Below are 15,223 nucleotides of genomic sequence, written 5' to 3' on the forward strand. Positions count from 1 at the left end.
GGCACCACAGCGTCTGTGACACAAAGTGAGCCTTGGGCCTCATTGGTGCTGGTTGATGCAGCAGATCATGTTGTGGTGAATAACCTTTTCATTTAGCCTAGGCAAGCGAGTCTTGAGTGTGAACATCCAAGAGTGGGATCTGGATCAGAGGCTCTGCGCCTCTGTACCTTGGACTGGCTTTGCCAAATGAAAGGGCTTCTACTTGTTTCCCCAATCTGCCCAGCAGCATGGCTCCCCCACCCAGCTTCTTGTTAGCCCATCCTGCAAATAGAGGTGATATGGTAGCTCAGTCTACTCCGTCTAAGTATTTGTCTTATGAGATGCAATAGCCATGCATGGAGGCAGAGGATTAGGAGCCCAAGGCCAGCCTCAGAGGCAGTGGGTTCATGGCCACCTGGACAGTCAGTATTGAAGAGACCCTCTCAGAAGGCTGGGGTGGGAGTTAGAGTCTCCCCACTGAGGAGGTGCATCCTGATCACAGCAGCCCTCCACCATGCCAGGTCACTATAGACCCAGCCCCAGTGTGTGATAGAAAGGAACTTTCTCCCACTGGGGCTATAAATACCTCCCATTTCCAGTGCCACTGGCAGCAGCCATCCTGGCATCCCCAGAGGAGACCAGCTCACAAGAAAGGCAAATACCCAGAGTCAAGGATGCTGTTGGAGACCTGGGCCCACCAGCTGGGTGTGTCACCACACTGCCAGGACTCCAGCTCGGCTATCAGGCCACCGCCGCTTCCCCACCCTGTTCTCTCCTTTCTCCCTGTGGTGGGGTGGAGCCCGGGCTTTCTAACTCCCACTTCAGACCCACTCAGGGAAGAGGACGTAGTGTGTGCGCAGGATGGCTAAGGCCGCAGGCAGAGCACAGTCCCAGCTTGCTTAGGAACCTGGACCTCTCCACTAGCATGGTGCCTGCCCTACTGCAGCCCGCCTCCCTCCCTCCCTCCCTCCCTCCCTCCCTCCCTCCCTCCCTCCCTCCCTCCCATGGAGGAGCGCCACCATGCTCCTCCCTTCCTGTATCACACTCTCAGGTGCTCTGTCCTCTTGAAGATAGCGGCTCTGGGCTGGGCACAGAAAGCTGTTTTTTCTCTTCTCCCCAATTTACTGATGTGAGGTTGTTGATTCCACCAGCTGAGATTAGACCACTACCACAGTTGTGGAGCCAAATTTGAAGCAACGTGTTAAATACTGGTCAGGTCCATAGAGTTTATAGAGGCAAACCCCACTTTGTCCAGTGGGGCGAGCCTACATCCTGATGTGCTCCCTGCTCAGGTACCTCCTGCCTGTGTGTGACCAAGCACAGCCTGTGCGTGCAGTGAGGGTACTCAAGCTTGTTCACAGCAGCAGGAATGCATGCGGCTTGTATCTTACATGAGCAACAGCCCCAGCATTCCGGAAGTGATCTGTCCTTGGGCAGGTGGGGCTCACAGGTTAGAGATCAATTAAACACAGTCATTTAAACTAAAAACACAATTTCAGCCCTGCAAAGTCTCCTTACCTCTGTAGCCTAGCTAGCCATGCATTCAAGTTAATCCTCCTTCCCAGCCTCCCCTGGGCTGGATTGACTGGTGTGAGCCACCCTGGGTTTCTGAGTGATTGACTGTGTCTGCACGGGTCTCAGTGCTGAGAGCCTGGACAGCGTGGTGGTGCACACCTGGAGTCCAGGAGTCCCAGGCTGAGGTGGGGTCACCTGTGTATTTCAGGATAGCCAGGGCCGTAGGAAAGACAGTGAGGACGTGATCACTCCCAGGTCTGATTGAGGAGAAGGTTTAGTGTGGATGAAGGAGCATGCAGCCCGAGGCATCTGAAGAGTCCAGACTGAACATGGCCAGCTGAATAGACTGGGGCCATGGGGGTGGGGGCAAGAGAGGGAGAGGAGAGAGGGCAAAGGTGGGCCAGGACCTCTGAATTATATAGGAATCTGAGGCTGGGGGGCAGGAAGCCTGGCCCCTGGGCTGGACGGGGTTAGGGTAGGGGGCGGGGTGAGATGTGTTAGGAGGAGCCACAGGGACGGAGTGAGACTTGTCCCAGGTTTCTGTGGGGCCTGACACTACGTTGTGAGACATTGTCTTTTTTCCGTCACTCAAGCTTGTCTAGCTCACCTTCCTAGAAGGCAGCGCCCTGTATGTCCTTCCAGAGCTCAGCAAACTACAGATGTGTCCAGTTGCTGGAGTTTGTAAATAAAGTTTGGCTCCCCACCCCCCACCCCAAGACAAAGTTTCTCTGTGTAACAACTCTGGCTGTCCTGGAACTCGCTTGTAGACCAGCCTGGCCTCGAACTCACAGAGATTCATCTGCCTCTGCCTCCCAAGTACTGGGATTAAAGGCGTGCGCCATCAGGCCTGGCTGTGAATAAAGTTTTCATTTGAGCATAAAACTCAGTTTTGCCTCATGTTCCTCCTCTGAAGTGGAAGTGAGATCCTCACTTCAGGAAAATGTTTGAGGAGTTGACCCAAGGGTCTGCAGAGGAAGCGCTTGATAAGACAGCTTGGCATGAGTGTGTCCATGCGCACTCTTCACCTGCTGCATCCTCAGCTGTCAGCGCAGCAGCAGTGTCCTGCAGAGCCTGGACTGGATGCAGCTGAGCCTCAAGTTCTGGACTTGCCCTCTCTGCCCTGGAAGTAGGCCTGTTGGAGCTGCCGAGGCTTCTGTGGGGTCTACCAGGCCTGCTCCTCAGCCATGCCTCAGGCCTCTTGGTGGCTACCAGAAGTGAGGCTCACATGAGGTGGCCTCCCTCTGTCCCCGCAGAAGACAGTCTCCCGGAGCCTCAGCAGGGCGGCTCCTGCCCACCCACCTCTCCACCAAGGCCTTGAGTGTGGCCTCCCGCTGCCCCTTCCCCTGCCCTCCCTCTGTGCCTTTCTAAGGATGGCTGCTGACAGTGCTGTGCTCTCCTCTGTGTCCCACTCCACAGGGCTGGGTTTGGGTGTCTGCTCCAGCGGGCAGACCTGCTCCCCGTTGGGGTTGCCTGGGGGACCAGCCCCTCTCCATTTGCCAGCTGGCCTCTTCCTCTTTATTCCATAATAGCAACACAGAATCTATGTTGCCAGGTGTGGGGGCTCTTGGGGTGGTGCTCACAGATCACCTAGGGGCTCATTAGCACCCTTGCTGGGACCTCCCAAGTGAGACAGCACTCTGAGCCTGGCCCTCCAGGTGTCCTTGTCCAGGGTGGACACCAGGGACTGGGGAGGTTGTTCCCAGTAAGGGCAGCGTGGGGTTAGGATGCAGGTTAGTGAATAGCCCTGCCTGTGGGCTGTGTGCACCCCACCCCCAATGTTGTTTTCTGGTGGGGACCCCTACAGAATGCCCATTTCCTACCAGCACCCAGCTGCCGGGGACGGCTTGAGATGCTGCTGCCCCCTTGTGCCGGCCCACCCTGCATTTCATCCACACCCGTGCACCTGTGTGCACATGTGAGGTCAAGCCTCCTGGCTGTCACCTGATGCCCGGCATCAGATTTCTCACTGCCTCTGGGAGAGCCGCAGCAGCCTGTCCTGGGGAGAGGCGGCCCCAGGCTGAGGCCCTGCTTGCCAGCCAGGCTGCAGTGTTCTTACGGAACTCAGGTCTGTCTCTGGTGGCCCTTCCGTGAGTGACAGGCCCATACTCCCACCCACTGCCTCTTCCACTCTGAGTAGGCAGGTGCCCCGCCCTCTGGCAGGCTTCCCAGTATAAGATGAAGATGGAAGTGTGCTGTCTCCGGATCTGGGGTCAGTCCCAGTCCAGGCTAAATGAAATTTAGCCATGCATGGAATCCCAGTGCTTGTGGGGCCAGGCACAAGGGTCATGAGTTCTGGGCCAGCCTGGGCTTTCTCAGGAGTTCCTGTCTTATAAGGAAAAAGCATGAGCTCTGAAGACTGACAATAAGCCACTGCTGCTGACTCTCTCCAGCCGTGTCCCCGCTGACAGAAAGCCAGCTGCTTCTCTGGTTTTCTCCCGTCACTTATCTCTGAGACCAAAGAGGCTTCTGGGGTCATTCGTCCAAGCTTGGCAGGGCAAGGGTCCAAATGTGGCTTTCAGTCTAATTTGTCACCTCAGTGGGTCCACACCAGCACACACAGACACACCTGAGGTGGGCTCCGTACACAGACACACCTGAGGTGGGCTCCACAGAGCCCCGCACTGCATGGCTGCTGCACTGCACCTCCCCACTTCCTCATCACAGCAAACACTAGCCCTAAAGATTTATTCATTATGTATACAGAAGAGGGCGCCAGATCTCATTACAGATGGTTGGGAGCCACCACGTGGGTGCTGGGAATTGAACTCAGGACCTCTGGAAGAGCAGTCGGGTTCTTAACCTCTGAGCCATCTCTCCAGCCCCGCAGTTGTCATTTTTATGTATGTATATGGGTGTTACTGCCTGCATGTATGTCCGTGTATCACATGCATGCCTGGTGCTCAGAGAGGCCAAAAGAGGGCATCAGATCCCAGATCCCCTGGATCTGACAATGGTGAGCCACCATGTGGGGGCTGGGAATTGGACTCAGGTCCTCTGGAAAAGCAGCCAGTGCTCTCAACTGCTAAGTCATTTCTCCAGCGCAGTGTTAGTATCATTGTTACAACACTAGGAGCTGTATCTCCAGCCCTCTTTGTAATTTTTATTTGAGTCAGGGTCTCACTACATTGCCCAGGCTGTCCTTAGCTCCTCCTGCACCAACTACCTACGTACCTTGTGTCCCCATACCAGGCTGTGCGGTCAGTTTTCTTGTTGACTATACAAGGCTAAGAATTACCAGTGATGACAAAACAGCCCATATTAGTCCAGGCCCAGCTTCACCCCAGCTAATGTCACTGACCTGGACCTATGGCCTTTGGTTGAACCAAGTGTCTATTTGGAGCCTCACTGGTGCCCTCTGGTAAACCCTGGGACGCCTCAGAGTGATCTTTAGAGGCAGCATATTAAATAGACTTAGAAAAGATGCCAGTTAGATAGAGCCAGCCCATTTAAAATTGTCATCTACTACATGTGTTTCTTCTCTTCATGGTCACCTGGATAGCCCAGTGGAAATGTCTATAATTGCTGCTGTTTTCAAAGTAGTTGTCAGTACCCCAAATCTTCAAGTATGTATGTGATATGAGAACATTTATTGTTTTGTGGGGTTCATGGGTTATTGGAGATGTAAACTAGGACTTTTTGTAAGCCACATCCCCAGAACCTCAATGGGGGAATTCTAGGTAGGTGCTCTACTAGTGAACTATCTACTCAGTTTATATATATGACTATGACTATCTAGTCTTCATCTCCGTCAAAGACTCCAGAAGGGTGAAATGTTACCTAACGACAGGGACCTCTGGCTGCCTGGACAGTCACTAGGTTCTTCTGTGACATTGGACCATCTAACTTTGACCCACAGGCCTAATATATCTGACAGACTTTTCTGAGAAGCAGGGAATTCTGAAGGACTGTCCTACTTTGTCTTGGCGAAATCTGGCAGTTGCTTTCTTTTGTGACCTGCTGGTCTGTGTTGTAAGGCAGGAGAAAGCTAGCGGGTACATTCTTCCCTCTCTGCCCCGACTGTGGGTGTGGTGTGTGACTTTGCTACAGTGAGGGATTATAACCTATAATTGAGGCTGGATAACCCCCATGGGGGTGCTTTTTGTCAGGGTGTTTCTCACAAAATGAAACTAGAGTACCCTGAGCCAAATGCCTGCCTGGCCTTGTGCTGGCCTGCAGGGGCCCTGGTGGCAGCCTGCCCAGCTAGGGCTCCCCGTGTGGTAGAGGAGGGAACCCGTAAGCAGCAGTCTTGAGCTGTGTGTGTTTCTCTGACTGCCTGACAGCCCAGCGCTTTGTAGAGGGCTGGGCCAGGTTTGTGTGATGCCTGTGACCTGGAGCTCTGTCATGCTGCTGTTGGGAGGGAGGGAGGGATGAAGGGCAAGGCAGCAAGCAAGGACTGTGGCATCTGAGCCTGCTCCTTTGCCCGCAGCCCAAAACGTGACTGTGGACGAAGTGATCAATGCCTACAGGCAGGCCTGCCAGAAGCTGAACTGCCGACAGATCCCGAAGCTCCTCAGGCAGCTGCAGGTATGAGGGGTGGGAACACTCACCAACGCCTGTGCATCCATGTGTGCATGTGTGTTTGTATGAGTGTAGGGAGAACAGCCTTGGCGCCTGCCCAGCCTGCCCCCAGCCAGGGCCTGCGTAAGGACAGCTGCAGAGACCCTCAGTCCAGCTGTGAAGTTAGCAATAATCCAGGGTCACAGTAAGTGGTAACTACTGACTCTGTCAGCCCCAAAGAAATCCTGTCCTCACAGAAAGGTCGACCTGTCCATTCCTTCAAGTCTGAATTCCAAAATTAATTCCTAAAGCGTGATTTCTAAGGCGAGCGTCAGCCTGGGCTCCGTACTGAAGCCCAACTCAACAAACAAGGACAAAACAGCAAAAACCCAAGTCTGGACCTCAAGAGAGAGACCTCCCTGCTGTTTAGGAAGTTAACAGAAACCAGCACTGCCTGTCATCCCAGCACCTAGAGGGTGGAGGTAGGAGGATGGAGTTCAGGGTTAGCCTCAGCTACATGATGAGTGTGAGGCCAGCCTGGGCTATATGAGACCCTATCTCCAGAATCAAAACCAAGCTGGCAAGATGGCTCAGTGGGTGAAGGTGCTTGCTGTCAGGCCTGGCCCCTGAGTGTGAGCCGCTGGAAACCACATGGTGGATAGAGGTAGAGGACTACATTTTCACATGTGAACAGTGCTGTGTGCGTGCACGTACACATGCACGTACACACATCAAAAGTTTAAATACAGACATGGAAAGCAAATTTGACTTCTCATCCCCCCCCCCCCCAGATCCCAGGAGGCCCCTGTCCTCAGCCGTTGGAGAATTTGTAGAAGGGGTTGCTGGCTCAGACGCGCCGGCACCAGGCACTCTCTGAGTTAGTGTGAATGTGGGCAGACTCTGCCTGTAGCCTTCCTCTCTGTGGTCTCCCCTGGGCCCCATCTCCACACAGGGTCCTTGGGGTGCCTGGGTCATTGTTGTCTCTGTGTTCCTGGACTCTTGTCTGTTCTGTAGAGTTAGCAGAATGGGGGCTTGCCCCTCCCAGGACGAGCCTCTCAGTGTGGCATCTGAGGCAAGGATGAGGGCTGACTAGACCTGCACCTCACTGGCCAAGTATGCTGTCAAGCCAGCCTTAGCCTGTCTGTCCTGGGGCTTGTTACAGCGCTCAACCCTTGGGTGACAGTGAAGCCCAGAGACTGGCACCTGGCATGTGTGTGCACTAGGTGGACCCCACAGGAAGGGGCTGGGGAAACCCCTGAGCCAGAGCCTTTATGTCTTTTGCTGAGTGCCACGCGTGACTGTCAGCCTACCCGTCCCAGTCCCTTGGGACAGACTTGCCCGAGTCTGGAATCTCCCCAGCAATGCTGGATACCCTCAACTTCACTTCATCAGCTGGAGTGATGGGGCTGTGGCTTCTGGCTGCAGGCAAATGCATCTCATGCTCTATGTGCTCAGAACCAGCTCCGGTTGTCCTCTGGGCCTTTGTCCAGCTGCCCTGCCCAGTCCCGTTCCAGATGCCATCTTACTGCAGGGCATGGCAGAGCCCGCTGAGCCTTGACTGCCCACTTGCAGGCCACCCCGGTTGCTGGGGGGTCTTACCTGCCTTGACAAGCCCCATCCTGCTTTCTTAGGAGTTCACGGACCTCGAGCAGCGCATCAACTGCCTGGACCTAAAAGGTGTGTGTCCCCAGGGGTGGCAGGTGCCCAAGGGTTTGATGGTCCTGCAGGAAACAGAGACTGGTGGTGGTGTGGACTCTCCACATAAAGGTGCCCGCCCCTTCCCAGGGGAGAAGCTTGACTACAAGACCTGTGAGGCGCTGGAGGAGGTCTTTAAGAGGCTGCAGTTCAAGGTTGTGGACCTGGAGCAGACCAACTTGGATGAAGATGTGAGAATCCTGCTGCCACCAGGCTCCTAGGCCCTCTTGAGGCTTGGGTAGGGAGAGGGCAAGGGCAGGACCTCATGAAGAGCAGAAGGGGGTGTCTGATGTGACCAGGGTGGGCCTGAGGCCCTGAAGGTGAGGCCTGGGGAGCTGGGTGAGGGGCAAGTGTGGCCGCCAGGAGCCTTCCTGGTCGTCACGCTGCAGGGTGAAAGGTACCGGGGAGTCGCGGCCTCTGTGGCCTAGTGTCCTGAGCAAGGTTGTAGAAGAGCCCCACCCTCCCGGGTCACCCAGGTCACACCTGTCATTTGGAGGCTCTTGCGGGCCTAGCACCCCTCCTGGTATGGCATAGCCCATGTTTCCCTTGGCCATCTGACCTGAGGCCAAGCCCACGTGTGCCTGTCCCCAGGGTGCCTCAGCCCTCTTTGACATGATTGAGTACTACGAGTCGGCCACACACCTCAACATTTCTTTCAACAAGCACATTGGCACCCGGGGCTGGCAGGCTGCTGCCCACATGATGCGCAAGGTGGGTACCTCACACGCTGGGAGGAAACACTGGGGAGATCTACCCCAAGCCCATCTCTCCTGCCCTCCTGCAAGGTAATGCACCTCCTCCACTCCTCCCTAGATGATCCTCGGAAAGTGGCCGTGTCTCCAGCCTGCTTTACTCAGCCTTGCAAAGACTGGAGCAGGAAGGAAGTGGACCTGTCTGGGAGGAGGGTCCCCATAATAACAGGAATCAGGGACTCAGGCATAGGCCCCAGTGTGTAAAACCCAGGTGCTAGCTGTGACCACTAAATGACCTCTCCCTCACTTGTCCCCACCAGACAAGTTGCCTACAATACCTAGATGCCCGAAACACACCCCTGCTGGACCACTCTGCACCCTTTGTGGCCCGCGCCCTCCGCATCCGCAGCAGCCTGGCCGTGCTGCACCTAGAAAATGCTAGCCTGTCCGGGCGGCCCCTCATGCTGCTGGGTAAGTCTGTGTCCGTAAGGCCTGCTGCTGGACAGGTGACCCGGACATGGGCTGGCCAGTCACTGCCACCCCTCCGCAGCCACAGCTCTGAAGATGAACATGAACCTGCGGGAGCTGTACTTGGCGGACAACAAGCTCAACGGCCTGCAGGACTCAGCCCAGCTGGGCAACTTGCTCAAGTTCAACTGCTCCCTGCAGATCCTGGACCTGCGCAACAACCACGTGCTGGACTCAGGTGTGCCTGTCTGCCGCCGTGCCGCTGTGACAGCCCTGATAGGGAGTCTAGGACTGAGGGTCGGAGGTCAGGCCAGAGCCCCTGGGTCTCCCTGGTACAGGAGAGCAGAGTCTCCAAGGATGGAAGAGGCACTGACCACCCGCCTCCCCTAGGTCTGGCCTACATCTGCGAGGGTCTCAAGGAGCAGAGGAAGGGTCTGGTGACCCTGGTGCTGTGGAACAACCAGCTCACGCACACAGGCATGGCCTTCTTGGGCATGGCGCTGGTGAGTCCAGGGGGCTTGCCCATCGTCCTCAGCCTGCCCGGCCTGCCCCAACGCGGGGTGTGTGTGCGTGTGTGTGTGTGTGTGTGTGTGTGTGCGTGCGTGTGTGTGTGTGTGTGTGTGTGTGTGTACGTGTGTGTGTGTACGTGTGTGTGTGTACATGTGTGTGTGTACGTGTGTGTGTGTACACGTGCTTGCACGTGGAGGTCGGAGGACAGCCTGCAGGAGTCAGTTTTCTCTTTCCACCATGTATAAATGTCCAGGTATAGAACTCGAGTCCTTGGGCTGTCAGCCGGCCCTGGGCCATGTTTCTTTCATTGGGTCTGTCTATCTGTCTCTCTTCCTTTCTTCTTTCTCCCTCGCTCCCTCGCTCCCTTCCTTCCTTCCTTCCTTCCCCCTCCAAAACAAGGTTTCTTTGTGTAGTTCTGGCTGTCCTGGACTCGCTCTGTAGACCAGGTTGGCCTCGAACTCAGAGATCCTCCTGCCTCTGCTCTGAATGCTAGGATTAAAGATCCAAGCTGGGCCCTATTCTTTAGTTGCCTTTTTGTAACAGACTACATAGGACAGTGCTTCCCACAAACTGAATATGTTGGCCTAAAGAAATGAATGTTTTCTAAAAGCAGTCAGTAAGCTTTTAGTCTTTTGTTTTGTTTTGGTTTTTAGTTTTTCAAGACAGGGTTTCTCTGTGTAGTTTTGGTGCCTGTCCTGGAGCTCACTCTGTAGGCCAGGTTGACCTCAACTCACAGAGATCCGCCTGCCTCTGCCTCCCGAGTGCTGGGATTAAAGGTGTGGGCCACCACCGCCGGGCAGTTTTTAGTCTTTTTATTATCACATAATATAGAAAGTAATTTGAGCAGGTGCAAACACTCCCAGGGGAGGGAGACACTTTTGTGGGGTGCCCTTCCACAAGAAGGCTGTTTTCAGGGTCCTTAAAGCCATTCAGAGACAGGCTCTGTGAGGGAGGGAGCCAGACTGTGGGCTCTGGTGGGAGTGGGCAGTGTGGGCTTTGGGGAGCCCAGCATGGGAGAGACTTGGGTTTCCCAGACCTGCGGCAGAATGTGCTCTGAGAGGCAGGCGAGAGGAGAGCAGACCGTGCCTCTGCTCCTCTTCCGGCTCCTTTCCTGACACACCTTTCTAGCTTTCCTCCACCGTGGCTCCTCCTCCTCACCTTCCCTGTCCCTTCCAGCCGCACACACAGAGTCTGGAGACACTGAACCTGGGTCACAACCCCATTGGGAATGAGGGTGTGCGCAACCTCAAGAACGGGCTCATCAGCAACCGGAGCGTGCTGCGCCTCGGCCTGGCCTCGACCAAGCTCACATGCGAGGGTAGGATGCGGGCCAGGCGCGCAGGGGCCAGCGGGGCTCGGCAGGGCGGCCGGCCGGCGGCCAGGCGTGGGGCCCGTGGCCAGCCCCTGCCGTCCCCCTCCCAGGCGCGGTGGCCGTGGCAGAGTTCATCGCCGAGAGCCCCCGCCTCCTGAGACTGGACCTCCGGGAGAACGAGATCAAGACGGGCGGGCTCATGGCACTGTCCTTGGCCCTCAAGGTGAACCACTCCCTGCTTCGCCTGGACCTGGACCGGGAGCCCAAGAAGGAGGCGGTGAGGGCGCTCGCTCGCTTGTACCGGTGCTGTCTCTCTTGGGCGGGGCGGGCGGGCTGGCGGGTGGGGGGTTGAGGGGCCAGGGTAGGGCCGAGGCCACACAGAGCCCTAGCAGGCCGGGTCCCACAGGTGAAGAGCTTCCTCGAGACGCAGAAGGCACTACTGGCCGAGATTCAGAACGGCTGCAAGCGCAACTTCGTGCTGGCGAGAGAGCGGGAGGAGAAGCAGCAGCTGCAGCTGTCGGCCTCCATGCCCGAGATCACCGTCACCGCACCCCCGCCCCTGGAAGAGCCGGGGGACCTGCCAGCCATGGGGGCGCAGAATGGGGCCCCCAGCCCTGGGCCTGACCCTGACTCAGACTCGGACTCAGACTCTGACCGGGAGGAGCAGGAGGAGGAGGAGGAGGAGCAACAGGACCAGCAGAGGGCCGAGGGCGGCGCTGAGCAGAGTCCCCCAGCCCCCTGCCCTGCCCTCATACCCTCCGCGGACTCCCTAGGCCCTGGGGATAAGAGCCCCCCAGGCAGCCCCTCCTCCCCCACTGAGCAGCGCATTTCTGTCTCCAGCCCAGGCCGAGGCCACAAGGTGTTTGTGGTGACCCGGGTGGAGAGTCCACCCGAGAGGCCAGAGCCCCCTGTTCCCCCCACCTTTGTCTCCTCTCCCCCACCCTCCCCTCCCTCTCCACCTGCCTCTCCACCACCTCAGACCATGGACATCCAGGACCCAGAGTCATCCGAGGCTCAGCCCCAGCCGGAGCCATCTCAGGCAGGGCAGCCTCTGCCCAACGGCCTGAAGCCTGAGTTTGCCCTGGCCCTGCCCCCAGAGCCACCCCCAGGGCTGGAGGCTAAGAGGGGCAGCTGCAGCCTGGAGCACGGTAAGAGGAGTGAGGCAGGGGGTAAGCCATCAAGGAAGCACCTACCTGTGGGCGGGCGTCAGCTTCCCATTCTAGAGTGCCGTAGAGGGATAGGAGACGGCCTTGGTTGTTGGTTCCTACCCCGACCCCAGAGCTCTCCCTGGGGTGGGGACGGTGTGGTCTGGAGGGGCAAGGCCATGCCCTGCCTGCCTCTGAGGGAGCTGCCACCCACTGCCTACAGCACTGCACCGCCCCCAGGGTGCCAGCAAGCTAGAGGAACTGCTTTTAGAGGCCAGTCAGGAGGCCCCGCGGGACACACTGTGACACTGTGAGTAGGTGCCATCTGGGGGGCTGGCCTGAAGAGCGGGGAGCCCTGCTGACCTTCCTCCTCACCTCTGCTCCCTAGTTCTTTAGTTCCGGCCGGTCTGTGATGAGCTGAAGCCATCCCCAAGGATCTGCTGACTCCCCGCCAAGTCCCCCAGGAAGCCAGGCGGGGACCCCAGGCCTCGCTCGTAAACACTACAGCCACAGGGGCTCGGGCTGGGAGTGCTTCCCGACTCGAGCTCGCATTTGTGTGGGGCTGGGCTGGACAGGAGGGAGAGGACGGCCGGCCGGGAGGAACTCCCCGGGGTCACTGGCCACAAGGCTGCTCTGGTCCTGGAGGGCCAGTGACCGGCCTGCCCTGGGAGGGGAGGAGGCAGGGCAGATGTAGGATGGCCCTGGCCCCTTTCAAGACCTGGCTGGTGAGCGTGGTGGTGGAGTTTGCCAGCCCCTGTGGGGTGGGCCCAGCGGGAAGGACGAGAGCTTTCTTTCTTAAGTGCAATAAAATCTATCAGGGAACTGGGCACGCAGCAGTGGGGCTCTGGGACCTGCTGCCCGGGCCACTGAGGCTGCGCCCTGGCAGGCACTACAGCGGTGGGCGGTGGGCGGGCGGGTGGTGTGGGCGGGTGGGCTGGGCCACTCCTGTTGGTGCAGCCGTCACGCCTTTTCTAATAAACGGGAGTTGGGTTGACCATCTGCCTCTGCCTCGTGCTGGGCCCAGCCGCCCGAGGGCTGGGGAGAGGGTGAGCGGTGGCAGACCCGCCGCTGGTGTGGTGCCAGTGGTCCCCAAAGGAGACCCAGAAGGCCGGGCAGACCTCCCTGCTTCTTCCACCCTCGTCCACCCACACCTCCAGCGGAACACTGAGGCCACTCGTGATCCCCCCACTTCAGCCAGCCTGGGGTTCCCAAGGGGCCCGGCGAAGGTATTCTGCTGGCTGAGGGAGCAGGTCCAGCCTGTCCTCTCTTGGCCCTATCTGTGGAGGGAGGGGTGTGCACAGGGCCTGGGGGCCACCTGTGCCCACGCTAGCATCTGCCTGGCCTGTGGACCGGAGAGAGAAGTGCCAGGTCCGTGACACAGGCTCGCCATCCCCGCTGCCAAGGAGTCTGAGATGGGAAGATGACAAGTTCCAGGCCGCCCTGGGTAACAGACTGGACGTGAGGACTTAGTTGACAGGGAAGCTGGGGCAGTGGAGAGTGGGGAGCCCTGGCCTGGAAGCCGCCAGTGAGGGACTGGGTGTGCTGAGTGCATTCAGTCTCAGGCTCCGCAAGAATGAAAACCAAGGAGAGCCGTCTGTAGGAAATGCCTGCCTGTGTGGACATAGCCTCAACCTCACGGTGTCCATGTCCTTTCCTGTCTTAAACCTGGGAGTCAGGCTCTACTCAGCGGCACTAAAAATAGCCAGGCCCTCGAAAAACCAAAAAAAAAAAAAAAGAAAGAAAGAAAAAGGCTAGCTGGTTGCGATGGCACACCCCTTTAATCCCAGCACTCAGGAGGCAGAGGCAGGCGGATCTCTGTGAGTTTGAGGCCAACCTGGTCTACAGAGTGAGTCCCAGGACAGCCAGGGCTACACAGAGAAATTCTGTCTCAAAACAAACAAAAAAACAAAACAAAAAGCCTGGGAGTCCTCTGCACCCCATCATTGTATCTGTCAGAAACTTTTTTTAAACTAACTTTTAGGCACATGGATTTGTGTGTACAAGTTAGTGTGTGAATGTGATGCATGCTTGCCATGGCACACTGGTGGAGATCAGAGAACCCAGGGTATTATTTATCCTATACCACACCTGGTTTGAGTCAGGCTCTCTTACACCAGGCTGGCTGGCCCCTGAACTGGAGGTTCTCCTGTCTGCTCCTGTCTCCTCCTAGGAACACTGGGATACAGCAGCCACAGGACACTGTCGGGCTTTTACATGGGGGCTGGGATTTGAACTCGGGTCTTCAGGCTTCTACAGCAAGCTTTTTTTTTTATCCACCAAGCTAGCTCCCCAGCCCAGAATCCTCTTTCTTGAAACACTAGTGGCTTGTACTTGGGTCTCCTTCTGCTCCAGACAAGCTCACCACACCTCAGGACACAACAGACACTTGTTTGGGAGTGGGGCGCGGGGAAGCCACACAGGAACCACTGCCGACCAAGTCGTCATCTGTTGCATCCCATCCCTTAAGTACCTGGGAGATGCCAGTACAGCTACCCTGTTACCAGCCCCTTCTGAGCTAGGCTGGGGGGGAGCTGAGGCATCCTGGGTTCTGGGGAAAGCCTGCCTGGTGGGGTCCTCACCACTCTCTGTGGTCAGCATATTAAGTCTCAGCAGCTCTGGCCCAGTGGACGCACCCTCTGTGAGCCTGTGCGGGGCTCCTCCTGGTCTTGGCTGTGTCTCGCTTGTACCAGCTCTTAACACGGCGTGAGAAATCGGTCCTTCCCAACCGCTGCTGGGACGGATGGCCACCTCAGAGTGATGCTGATGAGATCCAAAGTCCCAGGAGCTCTTCACCAAGGTGATCATGTGAAAATGAGTCCCTTAGGACGGGCCCCAAACCAGCGTGAAAAGGGTACTGATGAAGGGGCAACTGGGGGTCGGGGTGTGGCTCAGTGGTACAGTATTTATCAAGCACGCCCTGGTTCCCCCCAGCACCTCCAGGGGTGTGTGTGTGTGTATAATTGATGTATCCTATGGCTGCTTGTATACCTGTAGTCCCAGTTGCTCAGGAGGCTGGAACGAGAGTCACTGGAGCCCAGGAACTCCAGGCCAGGCTGGGAAATACACCAAGAGCCCGGCTCTTACCAAAGAAAGAAAAAAAAGAAAGAAAAAGGTGGACCCAGCCACAGGGCTGGCCATGTGACAACAGGGTTGGAGTGACGAGCGACAGGTCCGGCAAGTTCTCTCTTGTTCTCAGAACCTCCACCCGCAGGAGACAATGTCTGGTGGTGGCGGCCACTCGTGGTTGGCCGCTTGCCACAGCCTTTCAGAGCAGATGGGTCAGCTCTGTAGAGCTCACTGGTGTCCAGGGCCATGGGATTGCAGCTGGAGGTAGAGGCCAGCATCTGGGCACGGAATTCTTCCCTCAGGAAGCTCAGCCATTTGTCCCTTCATTACAGCTGTGTTTTGAG

At 57.1% G+C, this 15,223-nt stretch overlaps 1 protein-coding gene across 1 annotated transcript in view; it reads left to right on the forward strand.

The window, feature by feature from the left end:
- The window catches only part of Ppp1r37 (protein phosphatase 1 regulatory subunit 37), a 30,469-nt gene extending 17,831 nt beyond the window's left edge, over window positions 1-12,638 (forward strand). Inside the window, exons 2-13 of the mRNA XM_028893825.2 lie at window positions 5,921-6,018; window positions 7,623-7,668; window positions 7,777-7,877; window positions 8,278-8,397; window positions 8,699-8,849; window positions 8,929-9,084; window positions 9,237-9,349; window positions 10,533-10,674; window positions 10,779-10,945; window positions 11,075-11,816; window positions 12,037-12,123; window positions 12,202-12,638. Coding sequence (XP_028749658.1) covers window positions 5,921-6,018; window positions 7,623-7,668; window positions 7,777-7,877; window positions 8,278-8,397; window positions 8,699-8,849; window positions 8,929-9,084; window positions 9,237-9,349; window positions 10,533-10,674; window positions 10,779-10,945; window positions 11,075-11,816; window positions 12,037-12,119 — 1,919 coding nt within the window. The 3' untranslated portion in view covers window positions 12,120-12,123; window positions 12,202-12,638. The remainder of the gene's footprint in view (window positions 1-5,920; window positions 6,019-7,622; window positions 7,669-7,776; window positions 7,878-8,277; window positions 8,398-8,698; window positions 8,850-8,928; window positions 9,085-9,236; window positions 9,350-10,532; window positions 10,675-10,778; window positions 10,946-11,074; window positions 11,817-12,036; window positions 12,124-12,201) is intronic.
- The last annotated feature ends 2,585 nt before the right edge of the window (window positions 12,639-15,223 follow it).

This window comes from Peromyscus leucopus, chromosome 1 (assembly GCF_004664715.2).
Source record: "Peromyscus leucopus breed LL Stock chromosome 1, UCI_PerLeu_2.1, whole genome shotgun sequence".
Taxonomy (NCBI): domain Eukaryota; kingdom Metazoa; phylum Chordata; class Mammalia; order Rodentia; family Cricetidae; genus Peromyscus; species Peromyscus leucopus.